Source organism: Salmo salar, chromosome ssa19 (genome assembly GCF_905237065.1).
Source record: "Salmo salar chromosome ssa19, Ssal_v3.1, whole genome shotgun sequence".
Lineage (NCBI taxonomy): Eukaryota > Metazoa > Chordata > Actinopteri > Salmoniformes > Salmonidae > Salmo > Salmo salar.
The window spans coordinates 32450894-32470380 of record NC_059460.1 but is presented as its reverse complement, the minus strand read 5'-3'; the positions used below and the strand labels follow the sequence as shown (position 1 = coordinate 32470380).

General features: G+C 43.0%; 1 protein-coding gene across 5 annotated transcripts in view; it reads left to right on the top strand.

The window, feature by feature from the left end:
• The window catches only part of LOC106578738 (kelch domain-containing protein 3), a 207387-nt gene that overhangs the window by 126098 nt on the left and 61802 nt on the right, over positions 1–19487 (top strand). For 4 of the 5 annotated variants that reach the window (XM_045702237.1, XM_045702235.1, XM_045702234.1 and 1 more), the window contains 2 exons: positions 1711–1784; positions 6594–6672. In XM_045702237.1, coding sequence (XP_045558193.1) covers positions 1711–1784; positions 6594–6672 — 153 coding nt within the window. Of the gene's footprint in view, positions 1–1710; positions 1785–6593; positions 6677–19487 lie in introns of those variants that run through there. The other variant, XM_045702236.1, reaches the window with a different exon arrangement.

Genomic DNA, 19487 nt, shown 5'->3' with positions numbered 1-19487 from the left:
CTACAGACAACTATACCTGATTCAACTATAGCTACAGACAAGTACACCTGTTTCAACTATACCTGATTCAACTATAACTGATTCAACTATACCTGATTCAACTATAGCTACAGACAACTATACCTGATTCAACTATAGCTACAGACAACAATACCTGATTCAACTATAGCTACAGACAACTATACCTGATTCAACTATACCTGATTCAACTAATAACTGATTCAACTGATAGCTGATTCAACTATACCTACAGGCAACTATATTTGGTTCGACGATACCCGATTAGATGATAGCTCATTCATGTGATAGCTGCAGTGTTGGTGCACCAGTCTGCCCCAGCAGACTGTGGTGCACCAGTCTGCCCCAGCAGACAGCAGGACATGACAGGTGTGTGTCCTACTAGGTATTCTGTGGTGCACCAGTCTCCCCCAGCAGACAGCAGGACATGACAGGTGTGTGTCCTACTAGGTCTTCTGTGATGCACCAGTCTGCCCCAGTAGACAGCAGGACATGACAGGTGTGTGTCCTACTAGGTCTTCTGTGGTGCACCAGTCTGCCCCAGCAGACAGCAGGACATGACAGGTGTGTGTCCTACTAGGTCTTCTGTGGTGCACCAGTCTGCCCCAGCAGACAGCAGGACACGACAGGTGTGTGTCCTACTAGGTCTTCTGTGGTGCACCAGTCTGTCCCAGCAGACAGCAGGACATGACAGGTGTGTGTCCTACTAGGTCTTCTGTGGTGCACCAGTCTGCCCCAGCAGACAGCAGGACATGACAGGTGTGTGTCCTACTAGGTCTTCTGTGGTGCACCAGTCTCCCCCAGCAGACAGCAGGACATGACAGGTGTGTGTAGTACTAGGTCTGAGGCAGGGCAACAGTCTCCCCCAGCAGACAGCAGGACATGACAGGTGTGTGTCCTACTAGGTCTGAGGCAGGGCACCAGTCTCCCCCAGCAGACAGCAGGACATGATAGGTGTGTGTCCTACTAGGTCTGAGGCAGGGCAGGAAACAGATGCGTTGTGAGGCTAGATGCTACAGATGGCTTTAAGAGGGGGGAGCTACTATCAGTACTATCGTCTGACCACCTCTCTCCTCTCTCCTTCCTGTGGGCCTAATAAGAGCTGCTCTCATCTTCTGATAACAACCCCAAAATACAGGATGCATGTCCTTCTGATCAGCATGTACCCTAGGTCTATGTGTGACCGACTGGCTCCCTGTCTGGTCCTTGTTCCTGAGATCTTGAATTTGAACCTCCTGGGTTTACTACCAGGTCTGGGGCTGACAGGGCTCAACCTGGGGGATGAAACTGTTAAAACATCCAGACAGGAGGAGGAGCAGGTCAAGTGTTCCCTGCAGGGGTTCTGTGGTCAATATGGACATACAGTCCATGTCTCAATCACACCAGTCATAGCACCACATGGATGGGATGCTAGGTAGATGCTTTGGTTTCAGGAGGAACACTATCTCCAGTGAGACCAAGGAGAGACACAGGAAGTGGGGGGTTAATGTGGACTTCCTGTATGTGTTAGAAGCCTTGAACAGTATACTTCCTCTTCCTGCTAACCCTGTGTGATGACACCTCTATGGCCCTGTACGGTGTGGTATCATGAGCTCTCAGACATGTCCAGAACAGCAGTATAACATGTTGTCTCCTCTCTACAGTCCATGTCCAGAAGAGCAGTATAACTAACATGTTGTCTCCTCTCTACAGCCCATGTCCAGATCAGGGGATGGGAGATGAGTTTAACCTCATGGATCATTCTGACCTCTACATACTAGACTTCAGTAAGTGGCTCTTTTTTTACACACACACACACACGATCAGTGTTGTCCAGGGTCACGCCAAGGCTCTTAGCACTCTGGGAGGAGGACACAATGGAGTTGTCAACCGTGATGGCGAGATCATGGAACGGGCAGTCCTTCCCCGGGAGGAAGGGCAGCTCCGTCTTACCGAGGTTCAGCTTGAGGTGGTGATCCGTCATCCACACTGATATGTCTGCCAGACATGCAGAGATGCGATTCGCTACCTGGTTATCAGAAGGGGGAAAGGAGAAGATTAATTGTGTGTCGTCTGCGTTGCAATGATAGGAGAGACCATGTGAAGATATGACAGAGCCAAGTGACTTGGTGTATAGCGAGAATAGGAGAGGGCCTAGAACTGAGCCCTGGGGGACACCAGTGGTGAGAGCACGTGGTGCAGAGACAGATTCTCGCCACGCCACCTGGTAGGAGTGACCTGTCAGGTAGGACGCAATCCAAGAGTGAGCCAACTCAGAGAGGGTGGAGAGGAGGATCTGATGGTTCACAGTATCAAAGGCAGCAGATAGGTCTAGAAGGATGAGAGCAGAGGAGAGAGTTAGCTTTAGCAGTGTGGAGAGCCTCCGTGACACAGAGAAGAGCAGTCTCAGTTGAATGACCAGTCTTGAAACCTGACTGATTTAGATCAAGAAGGTCATTCTGGGAGAGATAGCAAGAGAGCTGGCCAAGGACGGCACGCTCAAGAGTTTTGGAGAGAAAGAAAGAAGGGATACTGGTCGGTAGTTGTTGACATCGGAGGGATCGAGTGTAGGTTTTTTGAGAAGGGGTGCAACACTCGCTCTCTTGAAGACGGAAGGGACGTAGCCAGCGGTCAAGGATGAGTTGATGAGCGAGGTGAGGTAAGGGAGAAGGTCTCCGGAAATGGTCTGGAGAAGAGAGGAGGGGATAGGGTCAAGCGGGCAGGTTATTGGGCGGCCGGCCGTCACAAGTCGCAAGATTTCATCTGGAGAAAGAGGGGAGAAAGAGGTCAAAGCATAGGGTAGGGCAATGTGAGCAGGACCAACGGTGTCGTTTGACTTAACAAACGAGGATCGGATGTCATCAACCTTCTTTGCTTCATGATTAACGACTCATGGTGTAATCATAACAAAACAAATGTTATTGGTCACATACACGTGATTAGCAGATGTTATTGGTCACATACATGTGATTAGCAGATGTAATTGCGGGTGTAGCGAAAAGCTTGTGCTTCTAGCTCCGACAGTACAGTAATATCTAACAAGTAATATCTAGCAAATTACACAACATATACCCAATACACACAAATCTAAGTAGGAATGAATTTTAGTCCGTTCCGCTCTGACATCACTCGTCCATATGTATATAGTCTTAATTCATTCCTACTTAGATATAGAATACAGTACATGCAGCTGAAGTCGGTAGTTTACATACACTTAGGTTGGAGTCATTAAAACTCGTTTTTCAACCACTCCACAAATTTCTTGTTAACAAACTATAGTTTTGGCAAGTCGGTTAGGACATCTACTTTGTGCATGACACAAGTAATTTTTCCAACAATTGTTTACAGACAGATTATTTCACTTATAATTCACTGTATCGTAATTCATGTGGGTCAGAAGTTTACATACACTAAATTGACTGTGCCTTTAAACAGCTTGGAAAAGTCCAGAAAATTATTTCATGACTTTAGAAGCTTCTGATAGGCTAATTGACATAATTTGAGTCAATTGGAGGTGTACCTGTGGATGTATTTCCTCCTAACATAGCTGGTGAACTGAGTCAGGTTTGTAGGCCTCCTTGCTTGCACACGCTTTTTCAGTTCTGCCCACAAATGTTCTATAGGATTGAGGTCAGGGCTTTGTGATGGCCACTCTAATATCTTGACTTTGTTGTCTTAAGCTATTTTGCCACAACTTTGGAAGTATGCTTGGGGTCATTTTCCATTTTGAAGACCCATTTGGGACCAAGTTTTAACTTCCCGACTGATGTCTTGAGACCTTGCTTCAATATATCCACATAATTTTCGTTCCTCATGAATCCATCTATTTTGTGAAGTGCACCAGTCCCTCCTGCAGCAAAGCATCCCCACAACATGATGCTGCCACCGCTGTGCTTCACGGTTGGGATGGTGTTCTTCGGCTTGCAAGCCTCCCCCTTTTTCCTCCAAACATAACGATGGTTATTATGGCCAAACAGTTCTAATTTTATTTCATCAGACCAGAGGACATTTCTCCAAAAGTACGATCTTTGTCCTCATGTGCAGTTGCAAACCGTAGTCAGGCTTTTTTATGGCGGTTTTGGAGCAGTGGCTTCTTCCTTGCTGAGCGGCCTTTAAGGTTATGTCGATATAGTAAATATAGATACTATTGTACCCGTTTCCTTCAGCATCTTCACAAGGTCCTTTGCTGTTGTTCTGGGATTGATTTGCACTTTTCGCACCAAAGTACGTTCATCTCTAGGAGACAGAACGCGTCTCCTTCCTGAGCAGTATGACGGCTGAGGGGTCCCATGGTGTTTATTCTTGTGTACTATTGTTTGTACAGATGAACGTGGTACCTCCAGGCGTTTGGAAATTGCTCCCAAGGATGAACCAGACTTGTGGAGGTCTACAATTATTTTTCTGAGGTCTTGGCTGATTCATTTTGATTTTCCCATGATGTCAAGCATAGAGGCACTGAGTTTGAAGGTAGGCCTTGAAATACATCCACAGGTACACCTCCAATTGACTCAAATGATGTCAATTAGCCTGTCAGAAGCTTCTAAAGCCATGACATCGTTTTCTGGAATTTTCCAAGCTGTTCAAAGGCACAGTCAACTTAGTGTATGTAAACTTCTGACCCACTGGAATTGTGATACAGTGAATTATAAGTGAAATAATCTGTTTGTAAACAGTTGTTGGAAAATTACTTTTGTCGTGCACAAAGTAGATGTCCTAACCGACTTGCCAAAACTATAGTTTGTTAACAAGAAATTTGTGGAGTGGTTGAAAAATGAGTTTTATTGACTCCAACCTAAGTGTATGTAAACTTCCGACTTCAACTGTATATCCTGAGGCTGCTATTTATTGTAGCTGGGGATTTTAACAAAGCAAATTTGAGAACAAGGCTACCTAAATTCTATCAGCATATTGATTGCAGTACACAGGCGAGTAACACCCTCGATCACTGCTACTCTAACTTCCGCGATGCACCTATGTAAGAATGGTGTTAATCGACTACAGCTCAGCATTCAACACCATAGTACCCTCCAAGTTCATCATTAAGCTTGAGGCCCCGTGTCTCAACCCCGCCCTGTGCAATTTGGGTCCTGGACTTTCTGACGGGTCACCCCCAGGTGGTGAAGGTAGGAAACAACATCTCCACTTCGCTGATCCTCAACACAGGGACCCCACAAGGGTGCGTGCTCAGCCCCCTCTTGTACTCTCTATTCACCCATGACTGCATGGCCATGCACGCCTCCAACTCAATCATCAAGTTTGCAGACGACACAACAGTGGTATGCTTGATTACCAACAACGACGAGACGGCCTACAGGGAGGAAGTGAGGGCACTCGGAGTGTGGTGTCAGGACAACAACCTCGCACTCAAAGTCAACAAAACAAAGGAGATGATCGTGGACTTCAGAAAACAGCAGAGGGAGCACCCCCCTATCCACATCGACGGGACAATAGTGGAGAAGGTGGAAAGTTTTAAGTTCGTCTGCGTACACATCACGGACAAACTGAAATGGTCCACCCACACAGACAGTGTGGTGAAGAAGGCGCAATAGCGCCTCTTCAACCTCAGGAGGCTGAAGAAATTTGGCTTGTCACCTAAAACCCTCAGAAACTTTTACAGATGTGCAATTGAGAGCATCCTGTCGAGCTGTATCACTGCCTGGTATGGTAACTGCACTGTCCACAACCGCAGGGCTCTCCAGAGTGTGGTGTGGTCTGCCAAACGCATTACCGGGGCCAAACTACCTGCCCACCACACCTACAGCACTTGATGTCACAGGAAGGCCAAAAAGATCATCAAGGACAACAACCACCTGAGCCACTGTCTGTTCACCCGCTATCATCCAGAAGGCGAGGTCATTACAGGTGCATCAAAGCGGGGACAAAGAGACTGAAAAACAGCTTCTATCTCAAGGCCATCAGACTGTTAAACAGCCATCACTAACACAGAGAGGCTGCTGCCTACGTACAGACTTGAAATCATTGTGTTATAGTTAACACACTGGATCATCCAGACCTCTACTGGTTATAGTTAACACGCTGGATCATCCAGACCTCTGCTGGTTATAGTTAACACACTGGATCATCCAGACCTCGACTGGTTATAGTAAACACACTGGATCATCCAGACCTCTACTGGTTATAGTTAACACACTGGATCATCCAGACCTCTGCTGGTTATAGTTAACACACTGGATCATCCAGACCTCTACTGGTTATAGTAAACACACTGGATCATTCAGACCTCTGCTGGTTATAGTTAACACACTGGATCATTCAGACCTCTAGTGGTTATAGTTAACACACTGGATCACACTGGTATATCTCTACCTCTCTGACCTTCTACTAAATCAGTCTGATGTGGTATATCTCTAAGATAAGGATTTTTTGTTGACTCTGACTTTCTCTCTGTCTCTCTGTGTCTCTGTCTCTGTGTCTGTTTCTCTCTGTGTCTCTGTGTCTGTTTCTCTCTGTGTCTGTTTCTCTCTGTGTCTCTGTGTCTGTTTCTCTCTGTGTCTCTGTCTCTGTGTCTCTGTTAGTGTGTGATTAGCTCTGCCTGATGGCAATGTTAAAGGTGTTAATATCCTTTCCTGTCTCAGGTCCTAATTTGAAGACGTTATGCAAGCTAGCTGTTATTAACTACAGTCTGGACCAGCAGGGACTACCACACGACATCAGGTAACACCTTCCCCTAACCCATGACCCTAACGCAAGCTAGCTGTTATTAACTAGTCTGGGCCAGGGTGGTCTACCACACCTCAGGTAACCCCTTCCCCTAACCCTTAACCCCTGACCCAAGCTAGCTGTTATTAACTGGTCTGGACCAACTAGGACTACCACACTCTCTTCTCTCCTTCTCTTCTCCTCCTCACCTCTTTCTATCTACTCTTTTCTCTGTTCCTCTCCTTCTCTTCTCCTCTCTCCTTCTCTCCTCCTCTTCTCTCCTCCTCGTCCTCTTCTCTCCTCCTCTCTCCTTCTCTCCTCGTCTTCTCTCCTCTTCTCTCCTCCTCATTCTATTCTTCTCTCCTCCTCGTTCTCTTCTCTCCTCGTTCTCTCTCCATTTCTCTCTTGTACTTCTCTCTTCTCGCCGCTTCTTTCTCTCCTCTTTCTCTCTACTCTTCTCTCCTCTTCTCTCCTCTTCTTCTCTCCTCGTTCTCTTCTCTCCTCGTTCTCTTCTCTCCTCCTCTCTCCTCTTCTCCGCTTTCTCTCTCCTCTCCTCTCTCCTCCTCTCCTCGCTCCTCTCCTTCTCTCCTCTCCTCTTCTGTCGTCCTCTTCCTCCTAGTGGTTGTGTTATTATGTCTTTGTGTGCTTGACAGCATCGTCAGTCTCGTCCAGTAAAAGGTTTTATTTTCCATGCTAATGTTCTGCTGCTACCACTACTAATGTTCTGCTGCTACCACTACTAATGTTCTGCTGCTACCACTACTAATGTTCTACTGCTACCACTACTAATGTTCTGCTGTTACCACTACTAATGTTCTGCTGTTACCACTACTAATGTTCTGCTGTTACCACTACTAATGTTCTGCTGCTACCACTACTAATGTTCTGCTGTTACCACTACTAATGTTCTGTTAGCCAACACATTTATCTGTTACAACTACTAATGTTCTGCTGCTACCACTACTAATGTTCTGCTGCTACCACTACTAATGTTCTGCTGCTACCACTACAAATGTTCTGCTGCTACCACTACTAATGTTCTGCTGCTACCACTACTAATGTTCTGCTGCTACCACTACTAATGTTCTGCTGCTACCACTACTAATGTTCTGCTGTTACCACTACTAATGTTCTGCTGTTACTACTACTAATGTTCTGTCAGTCAACACGTTTATCTGCTACCACTACTAATGTTCTGCTGCTACCACTACTAATGTTCTGCTGCTACCACTACTAATGTTCTGCTGCTACCACTACTAATGTTCTGCTGTTACCACTACTAATGTTCTGCTGTTACCACTACTAATGTTCTGTTAGTCAACACGTTTATCTGCTACCACTACTAATGTTCTGCTGCTACCACTACTAATGTTCTGCTGTTACCACTACTAATGTTCTGCTGTTACCACTACTAATGTTCTGTTAGTCAACACGTTTATCTGCTACCACTACTAATGTTCTGCTACTACCACTACTAATGTTCTGCTGCTACCACTACTAATGTTCTGCTGTTACCACTACTAATGTTCTGCTGTTACCAAATCAAATCAAATCAAATGTATTTATATAGCCCTTCGTACATCAGCTGATATCTCAAAGTGCTGTACAGAAACCCAGCCTAAAACCCCAAACAGCAAGCAATGCATGTGAAAGAAGCACGGTGGCTAGGAAAAACTCCCTAGGAAAAATTCCCTAGAAAGGCCAAAAACCTAGGAAGAAACCTAGAGAGGAACCAGGCTATGAGGGGTGGCCAGTCCTCTTCTGGCTGTGCAGGGTGGATATTATAACAGAACATGGTCAAGATGTTAAAATGTTCATAAATGACCAGCATGGTCAAATAATAATAATCATAGTAGTTGTCGAGGGTGCAACAAGCACGTCCGGTGAACAGGTCAGGGTTCCATAGCCGCAGGCAGAACAGTTGAAACTGGAGCAGCAGCACAGCCAGGTGGACTGGGGACAGCAAGGAGTCGTCATACCAGGTAGTCCTGAGGCATGGTCCTACGGCTCAGGTCCTCCGAGAGAAAGACAGAAAGAGAGAAAGAGAGAATTAGAGAGACCATATTTAAATTCACACAGGACACCGGATAAGACAAGAGAAATACTCCAGATGTAACAGACTGACCCTAGCCCCCCGACACATAAACTACTGCAGCATAAATACTGGAGGCTGAGACAGGAGGGATCAGAAGACACTGTGGCCCCATCCGATGATACCCCCGGACAGGGACAAACAGGCAGGATATAACCCCACCCACTTTGCCAAAGCACAGCCCCCACACCACTAGAGGGATGTCTCCAACCACCAACTTACCGTCCCAAGACAAGGCCGAGTATAGCCCACAACGATCTCCGCCATGGCACAACCCAAGGGGGGGCGCCAACCCAGACAGGAAGACCATGTCAGTGACTCAACCCACTCAAGTGACGCACCCCTCCCATGGACGGCATGGAAGAACACCAGTAGGCCAGTGACTCAGCCCCTGTAAAAGGGTTAGAGGCAGAGAATCCCAGTGGAAAGAGGGGAACCGGCAAGGCAGAGACAGCAAGGGCGGTTCGTTGCTCCAGCCTTTCCGTTTACCTTCACACTCCTGGGCCAGACTATACTTAATCATAGGACCTACTGAAGAGATAAGTCTTCAGTAAAGACTTAAAGGTTGAGACTGAGTCTGCGTCTCTCACATTGGTAGGCAGACCATTCCATAAAAATGGAGCTCTATAGGAGAAAGCCCTACCTCCAGCCGTTTGCTTAGAAATTCTAGGGACAATTAGGAGGCCTGCGTCTTGTGACCGTAGCGTACGTGTAGGTATGTACGGCAGGACCAAATCGAAAAGATAGGTAGGAGCAAGCCCATGTAATGCTTTGTAGGTTAGCAGTAAAACCTTGAAATCAGCCCTTGCCTTAACAGGAAGCCAGTGTAGGGAGGCTAGCACTGGAGTAATATGATCACATTTTCTGGTTCTAGTCAGGATTCTAGCAGCCGTATTTAGCACTAACTGAAGTTTGTTTAGTGCTTTATCCGGGTAGCCGGAAAGTAGAGCATTGCAGTAGTCCAGCCTAGAAGTAACAAAAGCATGGATTCATTTTTCTGCGTCATTTTTGGACAGAAAGTTTCTGATTTTTGCAATGTTACGTAGATGGAAAAAATCTGTCCTTGAAACAGTCTTGATATGTTCTTCAAAAGAGAGATCAGGGTCCAGAGTAACGCCGAGGTCCTTCACAGTTTTATTTGAGACGACTGTACAACCATCCAGATTAATTGTCAGATGCAACAGAAGATCTCTTTGTTTCTTGGGACCTAGAACAAGCATCTCTGTTTTGTCCGAGTTTAAAAGTAGAACGTTTGCAGCCGTCCACTTCTTTATGTCTGAAACACAGGCTTCTAGCGAGGGCAATTTTGGGGCTTCACCATGTTTCATTGAAATGTACAGCTGTGTGTCGTCCGCATAGCAGTGAAATTTAACATTATGTTTTCGAATGACATCCCCAAGAGGTAAAATATATAGTGAAAACAATAGTGGTCCTATAACGGAACCTTGAGGAACACCGAAATTTACAATTGATTTGTCAGAGGACAAACCATTCACAGAGACAAACTGATATCTTTCCGACAGATAAGATCTAAACCAGGCCAGAACTTGTCCATGTAGACCAATTTGGGTTTCCAATCTCTCCAAAAGAATGTGGTGATCGATGGTATCAAAAGCGGCACTAAGATCTAGGAGCACGAGGACAGATGCAGAGCCTCGGTCTGACGTCATTAAAAGGTCATTTACCACCTTCACAAGTGCAGTCTCAGTGCTATGATGGGGTCTAAAACCAGACTGAAGCGTTTCGTATACATTGTTTGTCTTCAGGAAGGCAGTGAGTTGCTGTGCAACAGCTTTTTCAATTTTTTTTGAGAGGAATGGAAGATTCGATATAGGCCGATAGTTTTTTATAATTTCTGGGTCAAGATTCGGCTTTTTCAAGAGAGGCTTTATTACTGCCACTTTTAGTGAGCTTGGTACACATCCGGTGGATAGAGAGCCGTTTATTATGTTCAACATAGGAGGGCCAAGCACAGGAAGCAGCTCTTTCAGTAGTTTAGTTGAAATAGGGTCCAGTATGCAGATTGAGGGTTTGGAGGCCATGATTATTTTCATCATTGTGTCAAGAGATATAGTACTAAAACACTTTAGTATCTCCCTTGATCCTAGGTCCTGGCAGAGTTGTGTAGACTCAGGACAATTACCACTACTAATGTTCTGCTGTTACCACTACTAATGTTCTGCTGCTACCACTACTAATGTTCTGCTGTTACCACTACTAATGTTCTGCTGTTACCACTACTAATGGTCTCTTAGCCAACACATTTATTTATCTGTTACCACTACTAATGTTCTGCTGCTACCACTACTAATGTTCTGCTGTTACAACTACTAATGTTCTGTTAGCCAACACATTTATCTGTTACCGCTACTAATGTTCTGCTGTTACCACTACTAATGTTCTGCTGCTACCACTACTAATGTTCTGCTGTTACCACTACTAATGTTCTGCTGCTACCACTACTAATGTTCTGCTGTTACCACTACTAATGTTCTGCTGTTACCACTACTAATGTTCTGCTGCTACCACTACTAATGTTCTGCTGTTACCACTACTAATGTTCTGCTGTTACCACTACTAATGTTCTGCTGTTACTACTACTGATGTTATGTTAGCCAACACATTTATCTGTTACCACTACTAATGTTCTGCTGCTACCACTACTAATGTTCTGCTGTTACCACTACTAATGTTCTGCTGCTCCCACTACTAATGTTCTGCTGTTACCACTACTAATGTTCTGCTGTTACCACTACTAATATTCTGCTGCTACCACTACTAATGTTCTGCTGTTACCACTACTAATGTTCTGTTAGCCAACACATTATCTCTTACCACTACTAATGTTCTGCTGTTACCACTACTAATGTTCTGCTGTTACCACTACTAATGATCTGCTGTTACCACTACTAATGTTCTGCTGCTACCACTAATAATGTTCTGCTGTTACCACTACTAATGTTCTGCTGCTACCACTACTAATGTTCTGCTGCTACCACTACTAATGTTCTGCTGTTACCACTACTAATGTTCTGCTGTTAGCACTACTAATGTTCTGCTGTTACCACTACTAATGTTCTGCTGCTACCACTACTAATGTTCTGCTGCTACCACTACTAATGTTCTGCTGTTACCACTAGTAATGTTCTGCTACTACCACTACTAATGTTCTGCTGCTACCACTACTAATGTTCTGCTGTTACCACTACTAATGTTCTGCTGTTAGCACTACTAATGTTCTGCTGTTAGCACTACTAATATACTGCTGCTACCACTACTAATGTTCTGCTGCTACCACTACTAATGTTCTGCTGTTACCACTACTAATGTTCTGCTACTACCACTACTAATGTTCTGCTGTTACCACTACTAATGTTCTGTTAGTCAACACATTTATCTGTTACCACTACTAATGTTCTGCTGCTACCACTACTAATGTTCTGCTGCTACCACTACTAATGTTCTGCTGTTACCACTACTAATGTTCTGCTGTTACCACTACTAATGTTCTGCTGCTACCACTACTAATGTTCTGCTGTTACCACTACTAATGTTCTGCTGCTACCACTACTAATGTTCTGCTGTTACCACTACTAATGTTCTGCTGTTACCACTACTAATGTTCTGTTAGCCAACACATTTATCTGTTACCACTACTAATGTTTTGCTGTTACCACTACTAATGTTCTGCTGTTACCACTACTAATGATCTGCTGTTACCACTACTAATGTTCTGCTGAAACCACTAATAATGTTCTGCTGTTACCACTACTAATGTTCTGCTGCTACCACTACTAATGTTCTGCTGCTACCACTACTAATGTTCTGCTGCTACCAATACTAATGTTCTGCTGCTACCACTACTAATGTTCTGCTGTTACCACTACTAATGTTCTGCTGTTAGCACTACTAATGTTCTGCTGTTACCACTACTAATATTCTGCTGCTACCACTACTAATGTTCTGCTGCTACCACTACTAATGTTCTGCTGTTACCACTACTAATGTTCTGCTGTTACCACTACTAATATTCTGCTGCTACCACTACTAATGTTCTGCTGTTACCACTACTAATGTTCTGTTAGCCAACACATTTATCTGTTACCACTACTAATGTTCTGCTGTTACCACTACTAATGTTCTGCTGTTACCACTACTAATGATCTGCTGTTACCACTACTAATGTTCTGCTGAAACCACTAATAATGTTCTGCTGTTACCACTACTAATGTTCTGCTGCTACCACTACTAATGTTCTGCTGCTACCACTACTAATGTTCTGCTGCTACCAATACTAATGTTCTGCTGCTACCACTACTAATGTTCTGCTGTTACCACTACTAATGTTCTGCTGTTAGCACTACTAATGTTCTGCTGTTACCACTACTAATATTCTGCTGCTACCACTACTAATGTTCTGCTGCTACCACTACTAATGTTCTGCTGTTACCACTACTAATGTTCTGCTGTTACCACTACTAATATTCTGCTGCTACCACTACTAATGTTCTGCTGTTACCACTACTAATGTTCTGTTAGCCAACACATTTATCTGTTACCACTACTAATGTTCTGCTGTTACCACTACTAATGTTCTGCTGTTACCACTACTAATGATCTGCTGTTACCACTACTAATGTTCTGCTGCTACCACTAATAATGTTCTGCTGTTACCACTACTAATGTTCTGCTGCTACCACTACTAATGTTCTGCTGCTACCACTACTAATGTTCTTCTGCTACCACTACTAATGTTCTGCTGCTACCACTACTAATGTTCTGCTTTTACCACTACTAATGTTCTGCTGTTAGCACTACTAATGTTCTGCTGTTACCACTACTAATATTCTGCTGCTACCACTACTAATGTTCTGCTACTACCACTACTAATGTTCTGCTGTTACCACTACTAATGTTCTGCTACTACCACTACTAATGTTCTGCTGTTACCACTCCTAATTTTCTGTTAGTCAACACATTTATCTGTTACCACTACTAATGTTCTGCTGCTACCACTACTAATGTTCTGCTGCTACCACTACTAATGTTCTGCTGTTACCACTACTAATGTTCTGCTGTTACCACTACTAATGTTCTGCTGCTACCACTACTAATGTTCTGCTGTTACCACTACTAATGTTCTGCTGTTACCACTACTAATATTCTGCTGCTACCACTACTAATGTTCTGCTGTTACCACTACTAATGTTCTGTTAGCCAACACATTTATCTGTTACCACTACTAATGTTCTGCTGTTACCACTACTAATGTTCTGCTGTTACCACTACTAATGATCTGCTGTTACCACTACTAATGTTCTGCTGAAACCACTAATAATGTTCTGCTGTTACCACTACTAATGTTCTGCTGCTACCACTACTAATGTTCTGCTGCTACCACTACTAATGTTCTGCTGCTACCAATACTAATGTTCTGCTGCTACCACTACTAATGTTCTGCTGTTACCACTACTAATGTTCTGCTGTTAGCACTACTAATGTTCTGCTGTTACCACTACTAATATTCTGCTGCTACCACTACTAATGTTCTGCTGCTACCACTACTAATGTTCTGCTGTTACCACTACTAATGTTCTGCTGTTACCACTACTAATATTCTGCTGCTACCACTACTAATGTTCTGCTGTTACCACTACTAATGTTCTGTTAGCCAACACATTTATCTGTTACCACTACTAATGTTCTGCTGTTACCACTACTAATGTTCTGCTGTTACCACTACTAATGATCTGCTGTTACCACTACTAATGTTCTGCTGCTACCACTAATAATGTTCTGCTGTTACCACTACTAATGTTCTGCTGCTACCACTACTAATGTTCTGCTGCTACCACTACTAATGTTCTTCTGCTACCACTACTAATGTTCTGCTGCTACCACTACTAATGTTCTGCTTTTACCACTACTAATGTTCTGCTGTTAGCACTACTAATGTTCTGCTGTTACCACTACTAATATTCTGCTGCTACCACTACTAATGTTCTGCTACTACCACTACTAATGTTCTGCTGTTACCACTACTAATGTTCTGCTACTACCACTACTAATGTTCTGCTGTTACCACTCCTAATTTTCTGTTAGTCAACACATTTATCTGTTACCACTACTAATGTTCTGCTGCTACCACTACTAATGTTCTGCTGCTACCACTACTAATGTTCTGCTGTTACCACTACTAATGTTCTGCTGTTACCACTACTAATGTTCTGCTGCTACCACTACTAATGTTCTGCTGTTACCACTACTAATTTTCTGCTGTTACCACTACTAATGTTCTGTTAGCCAACACATTTATCTGTTACCACTACTAATGTTCTGCTGTTACCACTACTAATGTTCTGCTGTTACCACTACTAATGATCTGCTGTTACCACTACTAATGTTCTGCTGTTACCACTACTAATGTTCTGCTGCTACCACTACTAATGTTCTGCTGTTACCACTACTAATGTTCTGCTGTTACCACTACTAATGTTCTGCTGTTACCACTACTAATGTTCTGCTATTACCACTACTAATGTTCTGCTGCTACCAGTACTAATGTTCTGCTGTTACCACTACTAATGTTCTGCTGCTACCACTACTAATGTTCTGCTGTTACCACTACTAATGGTCTCTTAGCCAACACATTTATCTGTTACCACTACTAATGTTCTGCTGCTACCACTACTAATGTTCTGCTGTTACAACTACTAATGTTCTGTTAGCCAACACATTTATCTGTTACCACTACTAATGTTCTGCTGTTACCACTACTAATGTTCTGCTGCTACCACTACTAATGTTCTGCTGTTACCACTACTAATGTTCTGCTGCTACCACTACTAATGTTCTGCTGTTACCACTACTAATGTTCTGCTGCTACCACTACTAATGTTCTGCTGCTACCACTACTAATGTTCTGCTGTTACCACTACTAATGTTCTGCTGTTACCACTACTAATGTTCTGCTGTTACTACTACTGATGTTATGTTAGCCAACACATTTATCTGTTACCACTACTAATGTTCTGCTGTTACCACTACTAATGTTCTGCTGTTACCACTACTAATGTTCTGCTGTTACCACTACTAATGTTCTGCTGTTACCACTACTAATGTTCTGCTATTACCACTACTAATGTTCTGCTGCTACCAGTACTAATGTTCTGCTGTTACCACTACTAATGTTCTGCTGCTACCACTACTAATGTTCTGCTGTTACCACTACTAATGGTCTCTTAGCCAACACATTTATCTGTTACCACAACTAATGTTCTGCTGCTACCACTACTAATGTTCTGCTGTTACAACTACTAATGTTCTGTTAGCCAACACATTTATCTGTTACCACTACTAATGTTCTGCTGTTACCACTACTAATGTTCTGCTGCTACCACTACTAATGTTCTGCTGTTACCACTACTAATGTTCTGCTGCTACCACTACTAATGTTCTGCTGTTACCACTACTAATGTTCTGCTGCTACCACTACTAATGTTCTGCTGCTACCACTACTAATGTTCTGCTGTTACCACTACTAATGTTCTGCTGTTACCACTACTAATGTTCTGCTGTTACTACTACTGATGTTATGTTAGCCAACACATTTATCTGTTACCACTACTAATGTTCTGCTGTTACCACTACTAATGTTCTGCTGCTACCACTACTAATGTTCTGCTGTTACCACTACTAATGTTCTGCTGCTACCACTACTAATGTTGTGCTGCTACCACTACTAATGTTCTGCTGTTACCACTACTAATGTTCTGCTGTTACCACTACTAATGTTCTGCTGTTACTACTACTGATGTTATGTTAGCCAACACATTTATCTGTTACCACTACTAATGTTCTGCTGCTACCACTACTAATGTTCTGCTGTTACCACTACTAATGTTCTGCTGCTCCCACTACTAATGTTCTGCTGTTACCACTACTAATGTTCTGCTGTTACCACTACTAATATTCTGCTGCTACCACTACTAATGTTCTGCTGTTACCACTACTAATGTTCTGTTAGCCAACACATTATCTCTTACCACTACTAATGTTCTGCTGTTACCACTACTAATGTTCTGCTGTTACCACTACTAATGATCTGCTGTTACCACTACTAATGTTCTGCTGCTACCACTAATAATGTTCTGCTGTTACCACTACTAATGTTCTGCTGCTACCACTACTAATGTTCTGCTGCTACCACTACTAATGTTCTGCTGTTACCACTACTAATGTTCTGCTGTTAGCACTACTAATGTTCTGCTGTTACCACTACTAATGTTCTGCTGCTACCACTACTAATGTTCTGCTGCTACCACTACTAATGTTCTGCTGTTACCACTACTAATGTTCTGCTACTACCACTACTAATGTTCTGCTGCTACCACTACTAATGTTCTGCTGTTACCACTACTAATGTTCTGCTGTTAGCACTACTAATATACTGCTGCTACCACTACTAATGTTCTGCTGCTACCACTACTAATGTTCTGCTGTTACCACTACTAATGTTCTGCTACTACCACTACTAATGTTCTGCTGTTACCACTACTAATGTTCTGTTAGTCAACACATTTATCTGTTACCACTACTAATGTTCTGCTGCTACCACTACTAATGTTCTGCTGCTACCACTACTAATGTTCTGCTGTTACCACTACTAATGTTCTGCTGCTACCACTACTAATGTTCTGCTGTTACCACTACTAAAGTTCTGCTGTTACCACTACTAATGTTCTGTTAGCCAACACATTTATCTGTTACCACTACTAATGTTCTGCTGTTACCACTACTAATGTTCTGCTGTTACCACTACTAATGATCTGCTGTTACCACTACTAATGTGCTGCTGTTACCACTACTAATGTTCTGCTGTTACCACTACTAATGTTCTGCTGTTACCACTACTAATGTTCTGCTGTTACCACTACTAATGTTCTGCTGTTACCACTACTAATGTTCTGCTGCTACCACTACTAATGTTCTGCTGTTACCACTACTAATGTTCTGCTGCTACCACTACTAATGTTCTGCTGTTACCACTACTAATGTTCTGCTGTTACCACTACTAATGTTCTGTTAGCCAACACATTTATCTGTTACCACTACTAATGTTTTGCTGTTACCACTACTAATGTTCTGCTGTTACCACTACTAATGATCTGCTGTTACCACTACTAATGTTCTGCTGAAACCACTAATAATGTTCTGCTGTTACCACTACTAATGTTCTGCTGCTACCACTACTAATGTTCTGCTGCTACCACTACTAATGTTCTGCTGTTACCACTACTAATGTTCTGCTGCTACCACTACTAATGTTCTGCTGCTACCACTACTAATGTTCTGCTGTTACCACTACTAATGTTCTGCTATTACCACTACTAATGTTCTGCTGCTACCACTACTAATGTTCTGCTGTTACCACTACTAATGTTCTGCTGTTAGCACTACTAATATACTGCTGCTACCACTACTAATGTTCTGCTGCTACCACTACTAATGTTCTGCTGTTACCACTACTAATGTTCTGCTACTACCACTACTAATGTTCTGCTGTTACCACTACTAATGTTCTGTTAGTCAACACATTTATCTGTTACCACTACTAATGTTCTGCTGCTACCACTACTAATGTTCTGCTGCTACCACTACTAATGTTCTGCTGTTACCACTACTAATGTTCTGCTGCTACCACTACTAATGTTCTGTTGTTACCACTACTAAAGTTCTGCTGTTACCACTACTAATGTTCTGTTAGCCAACACATTTATCTGTTACCACTACTAATGTTCTGCTGTTACCACTACTAATGTTCTGCTGTTACCACTACTAATGATCTGCTGTTACCACTACTAATGTTCTGCTGTTACCACTACTAATGTTCTGCTGTTACCACTACTAATGTTCTGCTGTTACCACTACTAATGTTCTGCTGTTACCACTACTAATGTTCTGCTGTTACCACTACTAATGTTCTGCTGCTACCACTACTAATGTTCTGCTGTTACCACTACTAATGTTCTGCTGCTACCACTACTAATGTTCTGCTGTTACCACTACTAATGTTCTGCTGTTACCACTACTAATGTTCTGTTAGCCAACACATTTATCTGTTACCACTACTAATGTTTTGCTGTTACCACTACTAATGTTCTGCTGTTACCACTACTAATGATCTGCTGTTACCACTACTAATGTTCTGCTGAAACCACTAATAATGTTCTGCTGTTACCACTACTAATGTTCTGCTGCTACCACTACTAATGTTCTGCTGCTACCACTACTAATGTTATGCTGCTACCACTACTAATGTTCTGCTGCTACCACTACTAATGTTCTGCTTTTACCACTACTAATATTCTGCTGCTACCACTACTAATGTTCTGCTGTTACCACTACTAATGTTCTGTTAGCCAACACATTATCTCTTACCACTACTAATGTTCTGCTGTTACCACTACTAATGTTCTGCTGTTACCACTACTAATGATCTGCTGTTACCACTACTAATGTTCTGCTGCTACCACTAATAATGTTCTGCTGTTACCACTACTAATGTTCTGCTGCTACCACTACTAATGTTCTGCTGCTACCACTACTAATGTTCTGCTGTTACCACTACTAATGTTCTGCTGTTAGCACTACTAATGTTCTGCTGTTACCACTACTAATGTTCTGCTGCTACCACTACTAATGTTCTGCTGCTACCACTACTAATGTTCTGCTGTTA